At 38.9% G+C, this 16,604-nt stretch overlaps 2 protein-coding genes across 2 annotated transcripts in view; both read right to left on the bottom strand.

Annotated features, from left to right (window-relative positions):
- Positions 1 to 1,058: 1,058 nt before the first annotated feature.
- On the bottom strand, positions 1,059 to 8,056 carry hpse (heparanase). The gene is made up of 12 exons (XM_079178659.1): positions 7,808 to 8,056; positions 6,290 to 6,414; positions 6,073 to 6,201; positions 5,648 to 5,821; positions 5,168 to 5,339; positions 4,999 to 5,046; positions 4,429 to 4,522; positions 4,238 to 4,344; positions 2,759 to 2,873; positions 2,208 to 2,329; positions 1,982 to 2,128; positions 1,059 to 1,456 (listed from the first exon to the last, which is right to left on the bottom strand). The coding sequence occupies exons 1-12, from the start codon at positions 8,011 to 8,013 to the stop codon at positions 1,297 to 1,299; spliced, it is 1,599 nt and encodes a 532-aa protein (XP_079034785.1). The 5' UTR covers positions 8,014 to 8,056; the 3' UTR covers positions 1,059 to 1,296.
- Positions 8,057 to 9,428: 1,372 nt separating this feature from the next.
- Positions 9,429 to 16,604, bottom strand: part of helq (helicase, POLQ like) — a 14,447-nt gene continuing 7,271 nt past the window's right edge. The window contains exons 13-19 of the mRNA XM_079179576.1: positions 16,491 to 16,604; positions 12,456 to 12,613; positions 12,280 to 12,378; positions 11,632 to 11,805; positions 11,423 to 11,536; positions 10,136 to 10,270; positions 9,429 to 9,613 (exon numbers count right to left, since the gene is read on the bottom strand). The exon at positions 16,491 to 16,604 is cut by the window's right edge and continues 82 nt beyond it. Of these exons, the coding sequence (XP_079035702.1) occupies positions 9,512 to 9,613; positions 10,136 to 10,270; positions 11,423 to 11,536; positions 11,632 to 11,805; positions 12,280 to 12,378; positions 12,456 to 12,613; positions 16,491 to 16,604 (896 nt within the window). The 3' untranslated portion in view covers positions 9,429 to 9,511. The remainder of the gene's footprint in view (positions 9,614 to 10,135; positions 10,271 to 11,422; positions 11,537 to 11,631; positions 11,806 to 12,279; positions 12,379 to 12,455; positions 12,614 to 16,490) is intronic.

Below are 16,604 nucleotides of genomic sequence, written 5' to 3'. Positions count from 1 at the left end.
CTTCTCTATCGTGATCAGAGGTGTCGTTCGGAACCCCCCCCCCTGCCTGTCTGTGGGATTATTACAATAATCCGAAAACTACACTACCCACAGACCCCTGCGGCGAGAACATGTAAGGAAATCCGCTTGCTGTCGGATTTCCTTACTACATGTTCTCGCCGCGGAGGTTTGTGGGTAGTATAGTTTTTAATGCGATATTTAATGCGCCACGTTCACGGTCCGCTGAGCCACACACACACTCTGTGTTTCAAACTGTGTTTAAAAGCAGCTTCACTCAAAGATCACGTTTCTGTATCAACTCATGCGTTTCTTTTGATTTAGAGTAACGTTTTTTAAAATGACAAAAGTAATTTATTTTTTAATGTATCTTCCTCTAAAGTTAAACTCTATAAATAGAAACCCTTTATAAGGTTTAGATCTTCAGTCGTCGTCCTGCAGATAACCACAGTTCTACATCCTGTCCATGTAAGGTGAACTCTGCAGGACTCTAGTGGACTCTAGTGGACCTGATGGGTCCCTCTTGATCCAGACCGTGGTCACTTCTCTCAGACAGCTGCTGTATTTGTAGGTGGTGGTGCATTAGCTCAGCACAGCACCACCCTCAGGCAGGGAGGCACACAGCAGTAATGATTATGATATTATGACGCTCTAAGTTATAACATAATATATATATGTATATATATTTAATATTATTGATGATTGCAGGTGAAGCAGATGTTCCAGTCGTCGAACATCGACGTTGCAGGAAACCTGGACTATAAATCTCTGTGTTACATCATCACACACGGAGAAGAAAAGGACGGAAATAAAATATTAAACATTAAAGATCAAAGTGTTTCTGCTCAAATAATAAAAGGAAAACGTATCAACTTATTCAATATCTTAACACGGAAATAAAGAGTTTCGGCATTTAGTTACTTGTGGTTCAGTTTTGTGTTGACCTTTACTAGTAGTGGAGTATTTTCATACTGTGTATTAGTACTTTTAATGCAGTAAAGGATCTGAGTACTGGAGCAGTTATTGTACAATGGCCTGTGAATTTAGGATTTCAGAAAAACTGAAGATCAGACCAAAAAAAACTTTATTAACACAAGACAATATTTTCTATAAATAAGAAACTCCAGAATCATCGTCATGTTTGAAGAGAATCCACCTCCGCTTACAGTTTTCAGTGTCTCACCTGCCGGCACCAGGACAGGTGATGTCATACAGGTGATGTCATACAGGTGATGTCATACAGGTGATGTCAGTAAGGCACCTGCCGGTACCAGGACAGGTGAGGAGTCACCTGACGGGTCACATACAGGCTGCAGCAGCAGCGTCCGTGAGGACGAAGAAGTTCAGAGAGAAAGCAGGAAGCTGCAGATGTTCAGCCGGAGGAAGACGAGTTCCTTTAAGGTCGGGAAGAGTTTTATCGTCCACCATCTTCAACACGTCTCCGTTCAGCTTCACACACCTGCAGCACAAACACAAAGTACTTCAACTCAAGTACTGGACTTTAAAAAAGCAGCAGATGAAACATGACTTTCCACATGACACACGATCAATGGACGTATTGATGAAGGTCAATGGACGTATTGATGAAGGTCAATGGACGTATTGATGAAGGTCAATGGATGTATTGATGAAGGTCAATGGATGTATTGATGAAGGTCAATGGACGTATTGATGAAGGTCAATGGATGTATTGATGAAGGTCAATGGACATATTGATGAAGATCAATGGACGTATTGATGAAGGTCAATGGACGTATTGATGAAGGTCAATGGACGTATTGATGAAGATCAATGGACGTATTGATGAAGGTCAATGGATGTATTGATGAAGGTCAATGGACGTATTGATGAAGGTCAATGGACATATTGATGAAGATCAATGGACGTATTGATGAAGGTCAATGGACGTATTGATGAAGGTCAATGGACGTATTGATGAAGGTCAATGGACGTATTGATGAAGGTCAATGGACGTATTGATCACCTGGAGTAGAGCCCCTCCTTCCCTGGCTGGTCGGACTGGAGGACAAACGCCTCGACTGTGTTTGAGGAGACGACAGCAGGAACAGAGATGCTGGCCGGCTTCTGACCGAGGTTCATAGAAATCAACGTGACGGCTCCGCCTCTGTAACTATACAGGAGTAAATACACGAGTCAGCACATGACGTCACAGGCAGAAACACTGATATGAAATGTTGAAGCTGGAGCACCTCTTCTTGTTGGCACAGTGCAGATAAAGTCTCACTCTGTTCCTCTGAGCAACGCCGGAAAACCCAACTTTCAAAACCTCCGGACCAACGAGTCTCTTGTAGAGAACAGACAGCCAATAGTCCTGAGAGAGGTCACAGGTCACAGGTCATCATTTAGGAAACAAGCTGACAACACGTCACCTGACACGCTATGGTCATGTGACGATAGCTGACTCACATGTTAGCAAACAACCAACAAGACTTAATAAACCTACATGATGCAGATTTAAGTTATAATGATGTTTAGAACATTTCTATTGTTTCACTGGGCAACAAGACATTAGTTTAATCTAATAATTAATCTCATTTAATAGGATCATCACACATTATTAGATGTTCAATCTGTCAATAAATTGTAACTTAAGTTGTCAAATAAATGTAATTGAACATTTAAAAATGCACCTCAGTACTAAACTTGAGTAATTATATTAGTAGTTATTGTTGAAAGGGTTACATATGTAATGTTAAACTGTTGCTATAAACTGAAGTTATGAAGTTATAAAGCATCTCACAGGAAGAGGATCCAGGTTTTCATCCACCAGGTGATAACTCCCAGAGCCAATGAACACCTGCCGCATCACAACATCCAGACCCAGTCTGGCTGCCAAGCCCAGTTTATCCAACCACCTGTAGACAGGTAAAGTCACAGCACTGAATCATGAGCTAATAACACTGAAACATGAGCTAATAACACATACATATGTAATAACACTGACACGTGTTAATAACACTGAAACATGAGCTAATAACACATACATATGTAATAACACTGACACGTGTTAATAACACTGAAACATGAGCTAATAACACATACATATGTAATAACACTGACACGTGTTAATAACACTGAAACATGAGCTAATAACACATACATATGTAATAACACTGACACGTGTTAATAACACTGAAACATGAGCTAATAACACTGAAACATGAGCTAATAACACATACATATGTAATAACACTGACATGTGTTAATAACACTGAAACATGAGCTAATAACACTGAAACATGAGCTAATAACACATACATATGTAATAACACTGACACGTGTTAATAACACTGAAACATGAGCTAATAACACTGAAACATGAGCTAATAACACATACATATGTAATAACACTGACACGTGTTAATAACACTGAAACATGAGCTAATAACACATAAATATGTAATAATAACACTGAAACGTGTTAATAACATAGAAACATGTTAATAACACTAACATGTGTTAACAATATATAAATGTGTGTTAATGACACTAAGAGATGTGTTAAAAACAGAAACAGAAATAACACAGAAACATGTTTTAATAACTCTGACACATGTGAACGTGATACAGAAACATGTGTGTGAGTGAGTAGCTTTAAGTTTTGTCATGAGAGCAGAGGGCTGCTGGGTAATTAGTAAACCATGGGGCTGCTGGGTAATTAGTAAACTCAATAAACTACACGTAAACCTCCTGAGAGACCACGACCCTCCTGTTTAAGATAATCAAGCAACAGTTTTTAGAGCAAATGGAGCTCCTTGTTTTAGACAGTAGCTCTCTGATCACAAGTTGATCAAATAATGCAACATTTGGGTAAATTTCAGTAGTTTCCTGTTTCAAACTGTTCAGTTCTTTTTTAAATAACTGAACAGAGTTGATTTAAGTTATACTTCAACTCATCCTTCTGAATGTGGAGCTGCAATGTGACGTCTTTAAAACAGTCAAACACACAGAGATATGTCATTTATTACCATAGAAGACACAACAAAACAGCAAACATTCACGTCTGAAAAGCTGCAACTCGTTCGTCCCAAATAATTAGTTATTAAAACCGTTTCTGCTTAACTTTCAGTCAAACGACTAATTGACAAATTTAACTATTATTTCACCTCCAACTGAATGTTCACCTTCTGCGTCTTTTTGGCCTCTGAACTCGGCCGTGACGTGATTTGGACTCAGTCTTCTTTAAGGTTTTACTTAAAGACATGAAGAATAAACTCACATGAATCCTGCGACGAACGTGTCCGACAGACCAGCAGCTCCTCCTCCGTACGCTGAGCTCGTCTCTCCGAGCCAAACCGGTTTATCAGGAGAAACCGGCTTCACCATCTAACCCGGAGCAGAAAACATCCGCTTTAATGTCTTTGTGTGACTCACATCAAACACTGAGCGTCTACTTCTGCACATTATCACCTTCAGGACTTCTTTGGTCTTTAAGGCCAGAGTGTCGAGAACTTTAGGATCCAGAAAATCCTCCAAAGACGTGTCTCTGCCGTTCACGTAGTAACTAGGAAACAGGACAGAGTGAAGGAATGAAGAGTTTAATATTCACACACATGGAGCAATAAAAACAACGTGAATTTACTGTATATATACAGTATATATACTGTATATATACAGTATATATACTGTATATATACAGTAAATATACAGTATATATACTGTATATATACAGTATATATACAGTATATATACTGTATATATACTGTATATATACAGTATATAAACGCTTTCTCTTCAACATATTGCTCCACATAAACTTTCTTCAATAAACAATAAGGGAAGGATTTGGTAACATACCAAAAGTGGAAGTAAATGGAGTGTGTGTGTGTGTGTGTGTGTGTGTGTGTGTGTGTGTGTGTGTGTGTGACGTGTACTTTATAAAGTACCCACTGAGTACACAGTCAGTGTGTACTTTATAAAGTACCCACTGAGTCCACAGTGTGTATATTGTCCTGTGGGTTAGCGTGGAGGTGGACTCACTGGTGCCAGGTAAAGGCGTCTACGGCCTCGGCTCCGGTCTGAAGGAACCTGCAGCAGAAACAACAACAAACAAACTATTATTATTATTGTTGTTAGAATTATTGTTGATAATTGAAGAATTGCTGTCTGAAATGTCGGGTTTATGGACTCTGCGGTGACGACCTCTCACCCCTCCAGGACGTCGGCCCCGTGGTCTCGAGGCTGACCCACGTCCGGCCCAAACAAACCGGCGTCGCGGTAGAATCTGGATCGTGACATCATCTCTCTGAGACGAGTGAAGTCTCGTCCCAGCTGATGCCCGTCCACTCGGATCCCGGCCTTCTTCTGGAAGCTGTTGGGTTCTGACGACGAAACAGATCACAGATCTGATGGTTCACTTCCTGATACTGTTTCACCAGACAGATGACGTAACATGATGTCACTTCCTGTTTGCACACCGAGGTCAGAAAAAGCCTCACAGCCAATAAAAACACAGCCAATAAAAACACAGCCAATAAAAACACAGCCAATAAAAACACAGCCAATAAAAACAGAGGGAAGTCGAACCTCAGAGAGACCACAGGGTTTCATTATTACTTAATATACATATATGTATATATATATATGTATATATACATATATATATATACACGTTGTCCTGTTCGCGTACCGTTGCCGAGCTCCCAGGACATGCGGTACCGTCTGGACTCGCAGTACTTCAGCAGCGAGGCGGCGTTGCTGCTGTTCCAGATGTTGTCGGCGGTTCTAAGCAGAGCGTTCAGCCCGAAGATCAGATCCATCCCAGAGCAGTTAGAGAAGGAGTTCAGGAGGTCCACGGTGTACTCTGAGACCAGAGGACAAGTACTCAGACCCTTTACTGCAGTACAAGTATTAATACTGTACTACTGCAGTAAAAGTACATCAGTAACCAGCAGGTCCAGGTGTTGAGCCTCGAGGGACTCCTGATAAAAGGTTTGTTTCAACAGTTTATGAACGAAGAAGAAAAGCAGACGAGTCTCTACGTGGATCCTTTAAAAGCTTCATTCGTCACTCGGATCACAACACGTGAGCTTCAGAAGAACATGCTGAGGGTACCTGTGAACTTCACTCTGCTGTACTTGCTCTGCAGGTCTTCTCTGATCAGGATCAGCTGTTGTTGGGTCCAGTCCTTCTTCAGTTTGTCCTCGAGCCACGAAGGAAGCTCCGTCTGATCACACGACCCATCTACTCACAGGATTATTGAGATATGTAGATCGTACATTATATTACATTAAAGCTGACTGCAGTAATATTCAGAGGAACCTGGTGGGACCTTCAGAGGAACCAGAGTCCTGATGAGACCTCTGAGGGCTGAAGACCATGAAGTCTTGTCTCGTCCCTCCAAACCTCAGGAAACAGGGACTCAAAGCTTTGGCCAGAGTCCTGATCTTTGGAGAGCTGAGAGGACGAAACAACAAATATGAGTTATTATGAATACTGAACTTCTGAATATTAAGCTCGTGAAGAATACAAGATATGAATAAATCATCGTGGACTGAGAGGAAGACGCAGTTATTCATCCACCATTGAAGGCTGAACGAGGTAACAAACAACACCAGAGATCAATCAGTTCAATGATGTTCTGCTGTTTTTAGTTCAGTGATGAATCATAAATACGCAGTTTAAATACATCAAATACATACATACATGTAACTGTACTCACATGAAGTACAAGTACCTGAGTATTTAAATCTCGTCAGGTGACCTGATGACATCATTGTTCAATGTTTGACTGAAGCTCAGAGATTTTAAACTCTTTTTAAAAACATGTTTTCCTCTGAGCTCATTTACATATTAATAATTAATTAATGTTAATTATTATTAATGTTATTAATATTAACGTTGAGAGGATTTTAGGATTTAATCGACTTTGAAGGAAGTTAAGAGATCAGAGAACATGAAAGTGGAACAAAATTAAACATCTGTATCATTAAATAAACATCTGTATTATTAAATAAACATCTGTATCATTAAATAAACATCTGTATTATTAAATAAACATCTGTATCATTAAATAAACATCTGTATTATTAAATAAACATCTGTATTATTAAATAAACATCTGTATCATTAAATAAACATCTGTATCATTAAATAAACATCTGTATCATTAAATAAACATCTGTATCATTAAATAAACATCTGTATCATTAAATAAACATCTGTATTATTAAATAAACATCTGTATCATTAAATTAAACATCTGTATTATTAAATAAACATCTGTATCATTAAATTAAACATCTGTATTAATATATTTTATATTATTAAACGTCCTTTATTATTAAATTAAACATCTGTATCATTAAATAAACATCTGTACTATTAAATTAAACATCTGTATTATTAAATAAACATCTGTATCATTAAATTAAACATCTGTATTATTAAATAAACATCTGTATCATTAAATTAAACATCTGTATTAATATATTTTATATTATTAAACGTCCTTTATTATTAAATTAAACATCTGTATCATTAAATAAACATCTGTATCATTAAATTAAACATCTGTATTATTAAATAAACATCTGTATCATTAAATTAAACATCTGTATTATTAAATAAACATCTGTATCATTAAATTAAACATCTGTATTATTAAATAAACATCTGTATCATTAAATTAAACATCTGTATTATTAAATAAACATCTGTATCATTAAATTAAACATCTGTACTATTAAATAAACATCTGTATTAATATATTTTATATTATTAAACGTCCTTTATGAACCGCCTGATTCAGCGGCTCGTCGCGGAGCAGCGGACGCCGACACACACGCACCTCAACAGGGACATGAACTTCTCCTCTGACGACAGACTCGCGTCGATGGTCACAGACAGAAAGCGTCGGTCCACGCGGCGGATCACCGCGGAGAGATCCAGCTCCACGGCAGAAGAGTTCCGGTCCGGGTCTCTGATGAGCTGGACTCTGGATCCAGTGGTCTGGCTCCAGAGGACCAGGACCAGCAGCAGACCAGCGGACTCCATGAAGACGGTTTGGAGCTCCGACACTTCCTGTTTCACAGCCGGAGACCAGCGACCTTCTTCCGCATGGACTGTTCACACTGAGCCGGATCTACTTTTAGTAGTATAAAGTACTACATCAGGTCATACCTTCACAGTACTGAAGTATAAAGTACTACATCAGTTCATACCTTCACAGTACTGAAGTATAAAGTACTACATCAGGTCATACCTTCACAGTACTGAACTATAAAGTACTACATCAGGTCATACCTTCACAGTACTGAAGTATAAAGTACTACATCACGAGGTAAAGCCCAGCAGTCAAAAGTACACTAAAGTAAAAGTACAGAAGTATTTTAGAGACAAAATGTACTTAAGAATCATATTAAAGTACCCAAAGTACAGATCACTGCTTTAGTATTAATGATGTAATACTGTTGATGGGTTATCATGAAATGTAATAATCTGAATGTGTACTACTGTTGAAAGTACAACATGTACCTCTGAAGATAAAGTTGAATAGAAGTATAAAGAAGCAGGAAATCTAAAAAGTACCTTACAAATGTACTGAAGTAGAGTACTGGGGTTATTGTACTTAAATACTTTCCACCGCTGCATTTTTAAAGTAACTCAAGTATTGTATTGAGGTACTTTACTTGAGTACTTCCATATACTTCTACATCTCAGAGGTAAATATTGTACTTTTATTGATCGGACAGCTTTAGTTACTTTACAGATTCAGATTATTAATCCACTAATAAATGTAATATTAAAGATGATATGAAGTCATTAAAGTGATGAACGCATTAATGTAATACTGTATATATCATACTGAATACTATACAATACTGAGTACAGAGTACAGAGTACAGAGTACTGAGTACATCACAGTCATTTACTTTCATCTAAAGAGATTCACACACGTGTTGAACAGAGAAGAGTCTCCTTTAACCAGAGACAGAAACACCAGTACAGGAAGTACTCAGAGGATCAGGGTAGTACTTATAGAGGGGAGTTTTTTTTACACATTACTTTTTGAATGCAGCACTTGTACTTGTATCAGAGTATTTCCTCACTGAGGTATTAGTACTTTTACTGCAGTAAAAGATCAGAGTACTTCTTCCACGTCTAGTAATAAAACCATAAACGGAGTCTTTGTGCAGGTGAACTTCCTGTGACATCACCGGTCAGGTGTGACATCATCACCTCCATCTCTGTGACATCACTGTGTCCTAAAACTCTATAAAAACACTAAATACTGTATTATTATTATTTTCCACTTTTACAGAGTTTAAATCTAACGAAAATGAATTCATCTTCAGACCTAAAGATATAAATAAAATATAATATTTTATATCGACGGACAAAAGCAGCAAAGAATCAACCAGAGGACCTCGTGTTGAGTCCTCTGATAGTCATGGAGACGACACGTCGAGTCCTTGTTGTTCATTATTTTAATAACAATTCAAACAGTAAAACACAAACAAAGAGAATAATACTGAACAAAGGAACAAAGAACTCAGACGAGGAGTCGTGTTTCAGCCGTCGGCTGATCTGAAGGTTTCATCAGCAGCTCGTCTACCTCGTCCTGAAGAGCTGAAGCTCTCTGACGGAGCAACATCTGGAACACACACACACACACACAGGCTGAGCAACATCTGGAACACACACACACACACACAGGCTGAGCAACATCTGGAATACACACACACACACACACAGGCTGAGCAACATCTGGAACACACACACACACAGGCTGAGCAACATCTGGAACACACACACACACACACACACAGGCTGAGCAACATCTGGAACACACACACACACACACACACAGGCTGAGCAACATCTGGAACACACACACACACACACACACAGGCTGAGCAACATCTGGAACACACACACACACACAGGCTGAGCAACATCTGACACACACGCACACGCACACGCACACGCACACACACACACACACACACGCACACGCACACGCACACGCACACGCACACGCACACGCACACGCACACGCACACACACACACACACACACACACACACACACACACACACACACACACACACACACGCTCATTAACATATTACAACGTGAGGTCATCGTAGTACCCGTGACGACGGGGAACACTCACTCTAGCCGAGGCTACGATCTGATTGGCTTGTTTCTTGAACAGGTGTTCTATCGTGTCGGAGAGAACGGACGGGTCTGCGTTCGCCAGGTGAGTCAGCGTTCTGTAGCCGGCGTTATAGAGCTGCTTCGCTCTGGACTGGAGAGGAATACATGTGTTTATATGTAAATATATACAGATATAAATATGTGTTTATATGTAAATATATACAGATATAAATATGTGTTTATATGTAAATATATACAGATATAAATATGTGTTTATATGTAAATATATATAGATATAAATATGTGTTTATATGTAAATATATATAGATATAAATATGTGTGTATATGTAAATATATATAGATATAAATATGTGTTTATATGTAAATATATATAGATATAAATATGTGTGTATATGTAAATATATATAGATATAAATATGTGTGTATATGTAAATATATATAGATATAAATATGTGTTTATATGTAAATATATATAGATATAAATATGTGTTTATATGTAAATATATATAGATATAAATATGTGTGTATATGTAAATATATACAGATATAAATATGTGTTTATATGTAAATATATACAGATATAAATATGTGTGTATATGTAAATATATATAGATATAAATATGTGTTTATATGTAAATATATATAGATATAAATATGTGTTTATATGTAAATATATACAGATATAAATATCTGTGTATATGTAAATATATACAGATATAAATATGTGTGTATATGTAAATATATACAGATATAAATATGTGTTTATATGTAAATATATACAGATATAAATATATGTGTATATGTAAATATATATAGATATAAATATGTGTTTATATGTAAATATATATAGATATAAATATATGTTTATATGTAAATATATATAGATATAAATATATGTTTATATGTAAATATATATAGATATAAATATATGTTTATATGTAAATATAAATATAAATATATGTGTATATGTAAATATAAATATATGTGTATATGTAAATATATACAGATATAAATATGTGTTTATATGTAAATATATACAGATATAAATATATGTGTATATGTAAATATATATAGATATAAATATGTGTTTATATGTAAATATATATAGATATAAATATATGTAAATATATATAGATATAAATATATGTTTATATGTAAATATATATAGATATAAATATATGTGTATATGTAAATATAAATATAAATATATGTGTATATGTAAATATAAATATAAATATAAAAGCTGTTCTACTCAGAATATGCCCCGCCCCCACACACTGACCTCCATCACTCCAGCCACCTCCATCAGAGGGATGAGTTCAGAGGTCACACAGTAGCTCAACCTTGTGGTCAGCTCAGTCAGAAGAGCTCTGAACGGCCACAACTCCTCCAGCTCCTGATGGACAGACAGGAAGTACTATTATGGTCCTCAGTAGACCTGAGACCAGTCTATGAGACACATTCTATGATCTGTGTATTTTCATATGATACCTCAGTGAAGTGCAGCACACAGGAGCAGAAGGCTGAAGAGGAGCTCAGTAAACTCTGAATGAATCCTCGACTCAGCTGGAAGCGATCGGCTACGCTCCACAAGTTAGTCTCCTTCAGCAGAGAGAAGAGAACCAGAGCCAGATACATCCGACCCACCACCTCCATGTTCACGGTCTGAAACAACAACAACAACATGTTTACGGTCTGAAACAACAACAACAACAACATGTTCACGGTCTGAAACAACAACAACAACATGTTCACGGTCTGAAACAACAACAACAACAACATGTTCACGGTCTGAAACAACAACAACAACATGTTTATGGTCCGAAACAACAACAACAACAACATGTTCACGGTCTGAAACAACAACAACAACATGTTTACGGTCTGAAACAACAACAACAACATGTTCACGGTCTGAAACAACAACAACAACATGTTCACGGTCTGAAACAACAACAACAACAACAACAACAACAACATGTTCACGGTCTGAAACAACAACAACAACAACATGTTCACGGTCTGAAACAACAACAACAACAACAACATGTTCACGGTCTGAAACAACAACAACAACAACAACATGTTCACGGTCTGAAACAACACCACCTCCACCTCCATGTTCCGGTAGTTTCTCACCTTTCTCACCGTCTGTCCTGCAGCTTTTCTAGCTATGAAACTCTCCGGTACTCCGACGGCTGCAGACATCTTCTGCTCTGCAGCCGTCAGCAGAGTGAACTACAACAGAAGAACGATGGTTAGTGACTCAGGTCTAAGAGGAAGGTGAGGTCATAAAGTCCATCAGTGACCGTTACCTGTCTGAAGAACACCATCCAGTCCGGCCTGCACTGTGCGATCATGTCGTAGGGCGTGACCAGGTAGACCAGGTGGAGGCAGCTGTTGAGCAGCAGACCCTCCAGACCTTTAGAGAGGTCTTTGTACAGAACGTCACTGTAGGTCAGGTCCACTGAGCCTGAGGAGTCAAACATCTGCATGAAGGTAACTGGCAACAGAGTCCAGCTGATCAATGGTTTAGTTCTGCAGGTATCTGGTGATTAACATGTTGACCTGGTGATCAATAAAGTTATTACAGTTCATCCTGAATGATGAACCACTTTGGTAAAAGATTAGCAGACAGTCAACTGAATACAGAATAAACAATAAATTAATGATAATATTGATTAAAAAAAGAATAAAACATAACCTGAAATTAGCTGGTAAAAAATATAATAACTTATTTAACTTTCACCAGCCTAACTAACTATTACTCATTTATGTATTCTGGTCATTCTTTTATTTTTCTGATCATGGAGCTTCTGAATAAAAAGTCAGTAGGATTCATCCTGACAGGAACATGAATGTGTGGACAAGATTTCATGACAATCCATCCAACAGTTATTAAAATATATATATATATATATCACTATCAATGATATATATATCACCTTTAAAGGTAGCTCTACCTGTCAGTAAGAGACAGACTCACCTTTAAAGGTAGCTCTACCTGTCAGAAAGAGACAGACTCACCTTTAAAGGTAGCTCTACCTGTCAGTAAGAGACAGACTCACCTTTAAAGGTAGCTCTACCTGTCAGTAAGAGATAGACTCACCTTTAAACGGTAGCTCTACCTGTCAGAAAGAGACAGACTCACCTTTAAAGGTAGCTCTACCTGTCAGTAAGAGACAGACTCACCTTTAAAGGTAGCTCTACCTGCCAGAAAGAGACAGACTCACCTTTAAAGGTAGCTCTACCTGTCAGTAAGAGATAGACTCACCTTTAAAGGTAGCTCTACCTGCCAGTAAGAGATAGACTCACCTTTAAAGGTAGCTCTACCTGTCAGTAAGAGACAGACTCACCTTTAAAGGTAGCTCTACCTGTCAGTAAGAGACAGACTCACCTTTAAAGGTAGCTCTACCTGTCAGTAAGAGACAGACTCACCTTTAAAGGTAGCTCTACCTGTCAGTAAGAGATAGACTCACCTTTAAAGGTAGCTCTACCTGTCAGAAAGAGACAGACTCACCTTTAAAGGTAGCTCTACCTGTCAGTAAGAGACAGACTCACCTTTAAAGGTAGCTCTACCTGTCAGTAAGAGACAGACTCACCTTTAAAGGTAGCTCTACCTGTCAGTAAGAGACAGACTCACCTTTAAAGGTAGCTCTACCTGTCAGTAAGAGATAGACTCACCTTTAAAGGTAGCTCTACCTGTCAGAAAGAGACAGACTCACCTTTAAAGGTAGCTCTACCTGTCAGTAAGAGACAGACTCACCTTTAAAGGTAGCTCTACCTGCCAGAAAGAGACAGACTCACCTTTAAAGGTAGCTCTACCTGTCAGTAAGAGATAGACTCACCTTTAAAGGTAGCTCTACCTGCCAGTAAGAGACAGACTCACCTTTAAAGGTAGCTCTACCTGTCAGTAAGAGACAGACTCACCTTTAAAGGTAGCTCTACCTGTCAGTAAGAGACAGACTCACCTTTAAAGGTAGCTCTACCTGCCAGTAAGAGATAGACTCACCTTTAAAGGTAGCTCTACCTGCCAGAAAGAGACAGACTCACCTTTAAAGGTAGCTCTACCTGTCAGAAAGAGACAGACTCACCTTTAAAGGTAGCTCTACCTGTCAGAAAGAGACAGACTCACCTTTAAAGGTAGCTCTACCTGTCAGTAAGAGACAGACTCACCTTTAAAGGTAGCTCTACCTGCCAGAAAGAGACAGACTCACCTTTAAAGGTAGCTCTACCTGTCAATAAGAGACAGACTCACCTTTAAAGGTAGCTCTACCTGCCAGAAAGAGACAGACTCACCTTTAAAGGTAGCTCTACCTGTCAGTAAGAGATAGACTCACCTTTAAAGGTAGCTCTACCTGCCAGTAAGAGATAGACTCACCTTTAAAGGTAGCTCTACCTGTCAGTAAGAGACAGACTCACCTTTAAAGGTAGCTCTACCTGTCAGTAAGAGACAGACTCACCTTTAAAGGTAGCTCTACCTGTCAGTAAGAGACAGACTCACCTTTAAAGGTAGCTCTACCTGTCAGTAAGAGATAGACTCACCTTTAAAGGTAGCTCTACCTGTCAGAAAGAGACAGACTCACCTTTAAAGGTAGCTCTACCTGTCAGTAAGAGACAGACTCACCTTTAAAGGTAGCTCTACCTGTCAGTAAGAGACAGACTCACCTTTAAAGGTAGCTCTACCTGTCAGTAAGAGACAGACTCACCTTTAAAGGTAGCTCTACCTGTCAGTAAGAGATAGACTCACCTTTAAAGGTAGCTCTACCTGTCAGAAAGAGACAGACTCACCTTTAAAGGTAGCTCTACCTGTCAGTAAGAGACAGACTCACCTTTAAAGGTAGCTCTACCTGCCAGAAAGAGACAGACTCACCTTTAAAGGTAGCTCTACCTGTCAGTAAGAGATAGACTCACCTTTAAAGGTAGCTCTACCTGCCAGTAAGAGACAGACTCACCTTTAAAGGTAGCTCTACCTGTCAGTAAGAGACAGACTCACCTTTAAAGGTAGCTCTACCTGTCAGTAAGAGACAGACTCACCTTTAAAGGTAGCTCTACCTGCCAGTAAGAGATAGACTCACCTTTAAAGGTAGCTCTACCTGCCAGAAAGAGACAGACTCACCTTTAAAGGTAGCTCTACCTGCCAGTAAGAGATAGACTCACCTTTAAAGGTAGCTCTACCTGCCAGTAAGAGACAGACTCACCTTTAAAGGTAGCTCTACCTGTCAGTAAGAGACAGACTCACCTTTAAAGGTAGCTCTACCTGTCAGTAAGAGACAGACTCACCTTTAAAGGTAGCTCTACCTGCCAGAAAGAGACAGACTCACCTTTAAAGGTAGCTCTACCTGTCAGTAAGAGATAGACTCACCTTTAAAGGTAGCTCTACCTGTCAGTAAGAGACAGACTCACCTTTAAAGGTAGCTCTACCTGCCAGTAAGAGACAGACTCACCTTTAAAGGTAGCTCTACCTGTCAGTAAGAGACAGACTCACCTTTATAGGTAGCTCTACCTGTCAGTAAGAGACAGACTCACCTTTAAAGGTAGCTCTACCTGTCAGTAAGAGACAGACTCACCTTTAAAGGTAGCTCTACCTGTCAGTAAGAGATAGACTCACCTTTAAAGGTAGCTCTACCTGTCAGAAAGAGACAGACTCACCTTTAAAGGTAGCTCTACCTGTCAGTAAGAGACAGACTCACCTTTAAAGGTAGCTCTACCTGCCAGAAAGAGACAGACTCACCTTTAAAGGTAGCTCTACCTGTCAGTAAGAGATAGACTCACCTTTAAAGGTAGCTCTACCTGCCAGTAAGAGATAGACTCACCTTTAAAGGTAGCTCTACCTGTCAGTAAGAGACAGACTCACCTTTAAAAGGTAGCTCTACCTGTCAGTAAGAGACAGACTCACCTTTAAAGGTAGCTCTACCTGCCAGTAAGAGATAGACTCACCTTTAAAGGTAGCTCTACCTGCCAGAAAGAGACAGACTCACCTTTAAAGGTAGCTCTACCTGTCAGAAAGAGACAGACTCACCTTTAAAGGTAGCTCTACCTGTCAGAAAGAGACAGACTCACCTTTAAAGGTAGCTCTACCTGCCAGTAAGAGATAGACTCACCTTTAAAGGTAGCTCTACCTGTCAGTAAGAGACAGACTCACCTTTAAAGGTAGCTCTACCTGTCAGTAAGAGACAGACTCACCTTTAAAGGTAGCTCTACCTGTCAGTAAGAGACAGACTCACCTTTAAAGGTAGCTCTACCTGTCAGTAAGAGACAGACTCACCTTTAAAGGTAGCTCTACCTGTCAATAAGAGACAGACTCACCTTTAAAGGTAGCTCTACCTGTCAGTAAGAGACAGACTCACCTTTAAAGGTAGCTCTACCCAGCTTGGTGACCTGCAGACTTTGAGCCGTCACCGTGATGAGATCTTTGTTCTTCAGGAGGTCCACACTCTGCTGCACCACCTCCCTCAGACTCG

The sequence above is a fragment of the Pholis gunnellus genome, assembly GCF_910591455.1.
Source record: "Pholis gunnellus genome assembly, chromosome: 18".
NCBI lineage: Eukaryota > Metazoa > Chordata > Actinopteri > Perciformes > Pholidae > Pholis > Pholis gunnellus.
This window is presented reverse-complemented; position numbering and strand designations above follow the sequence as displayed.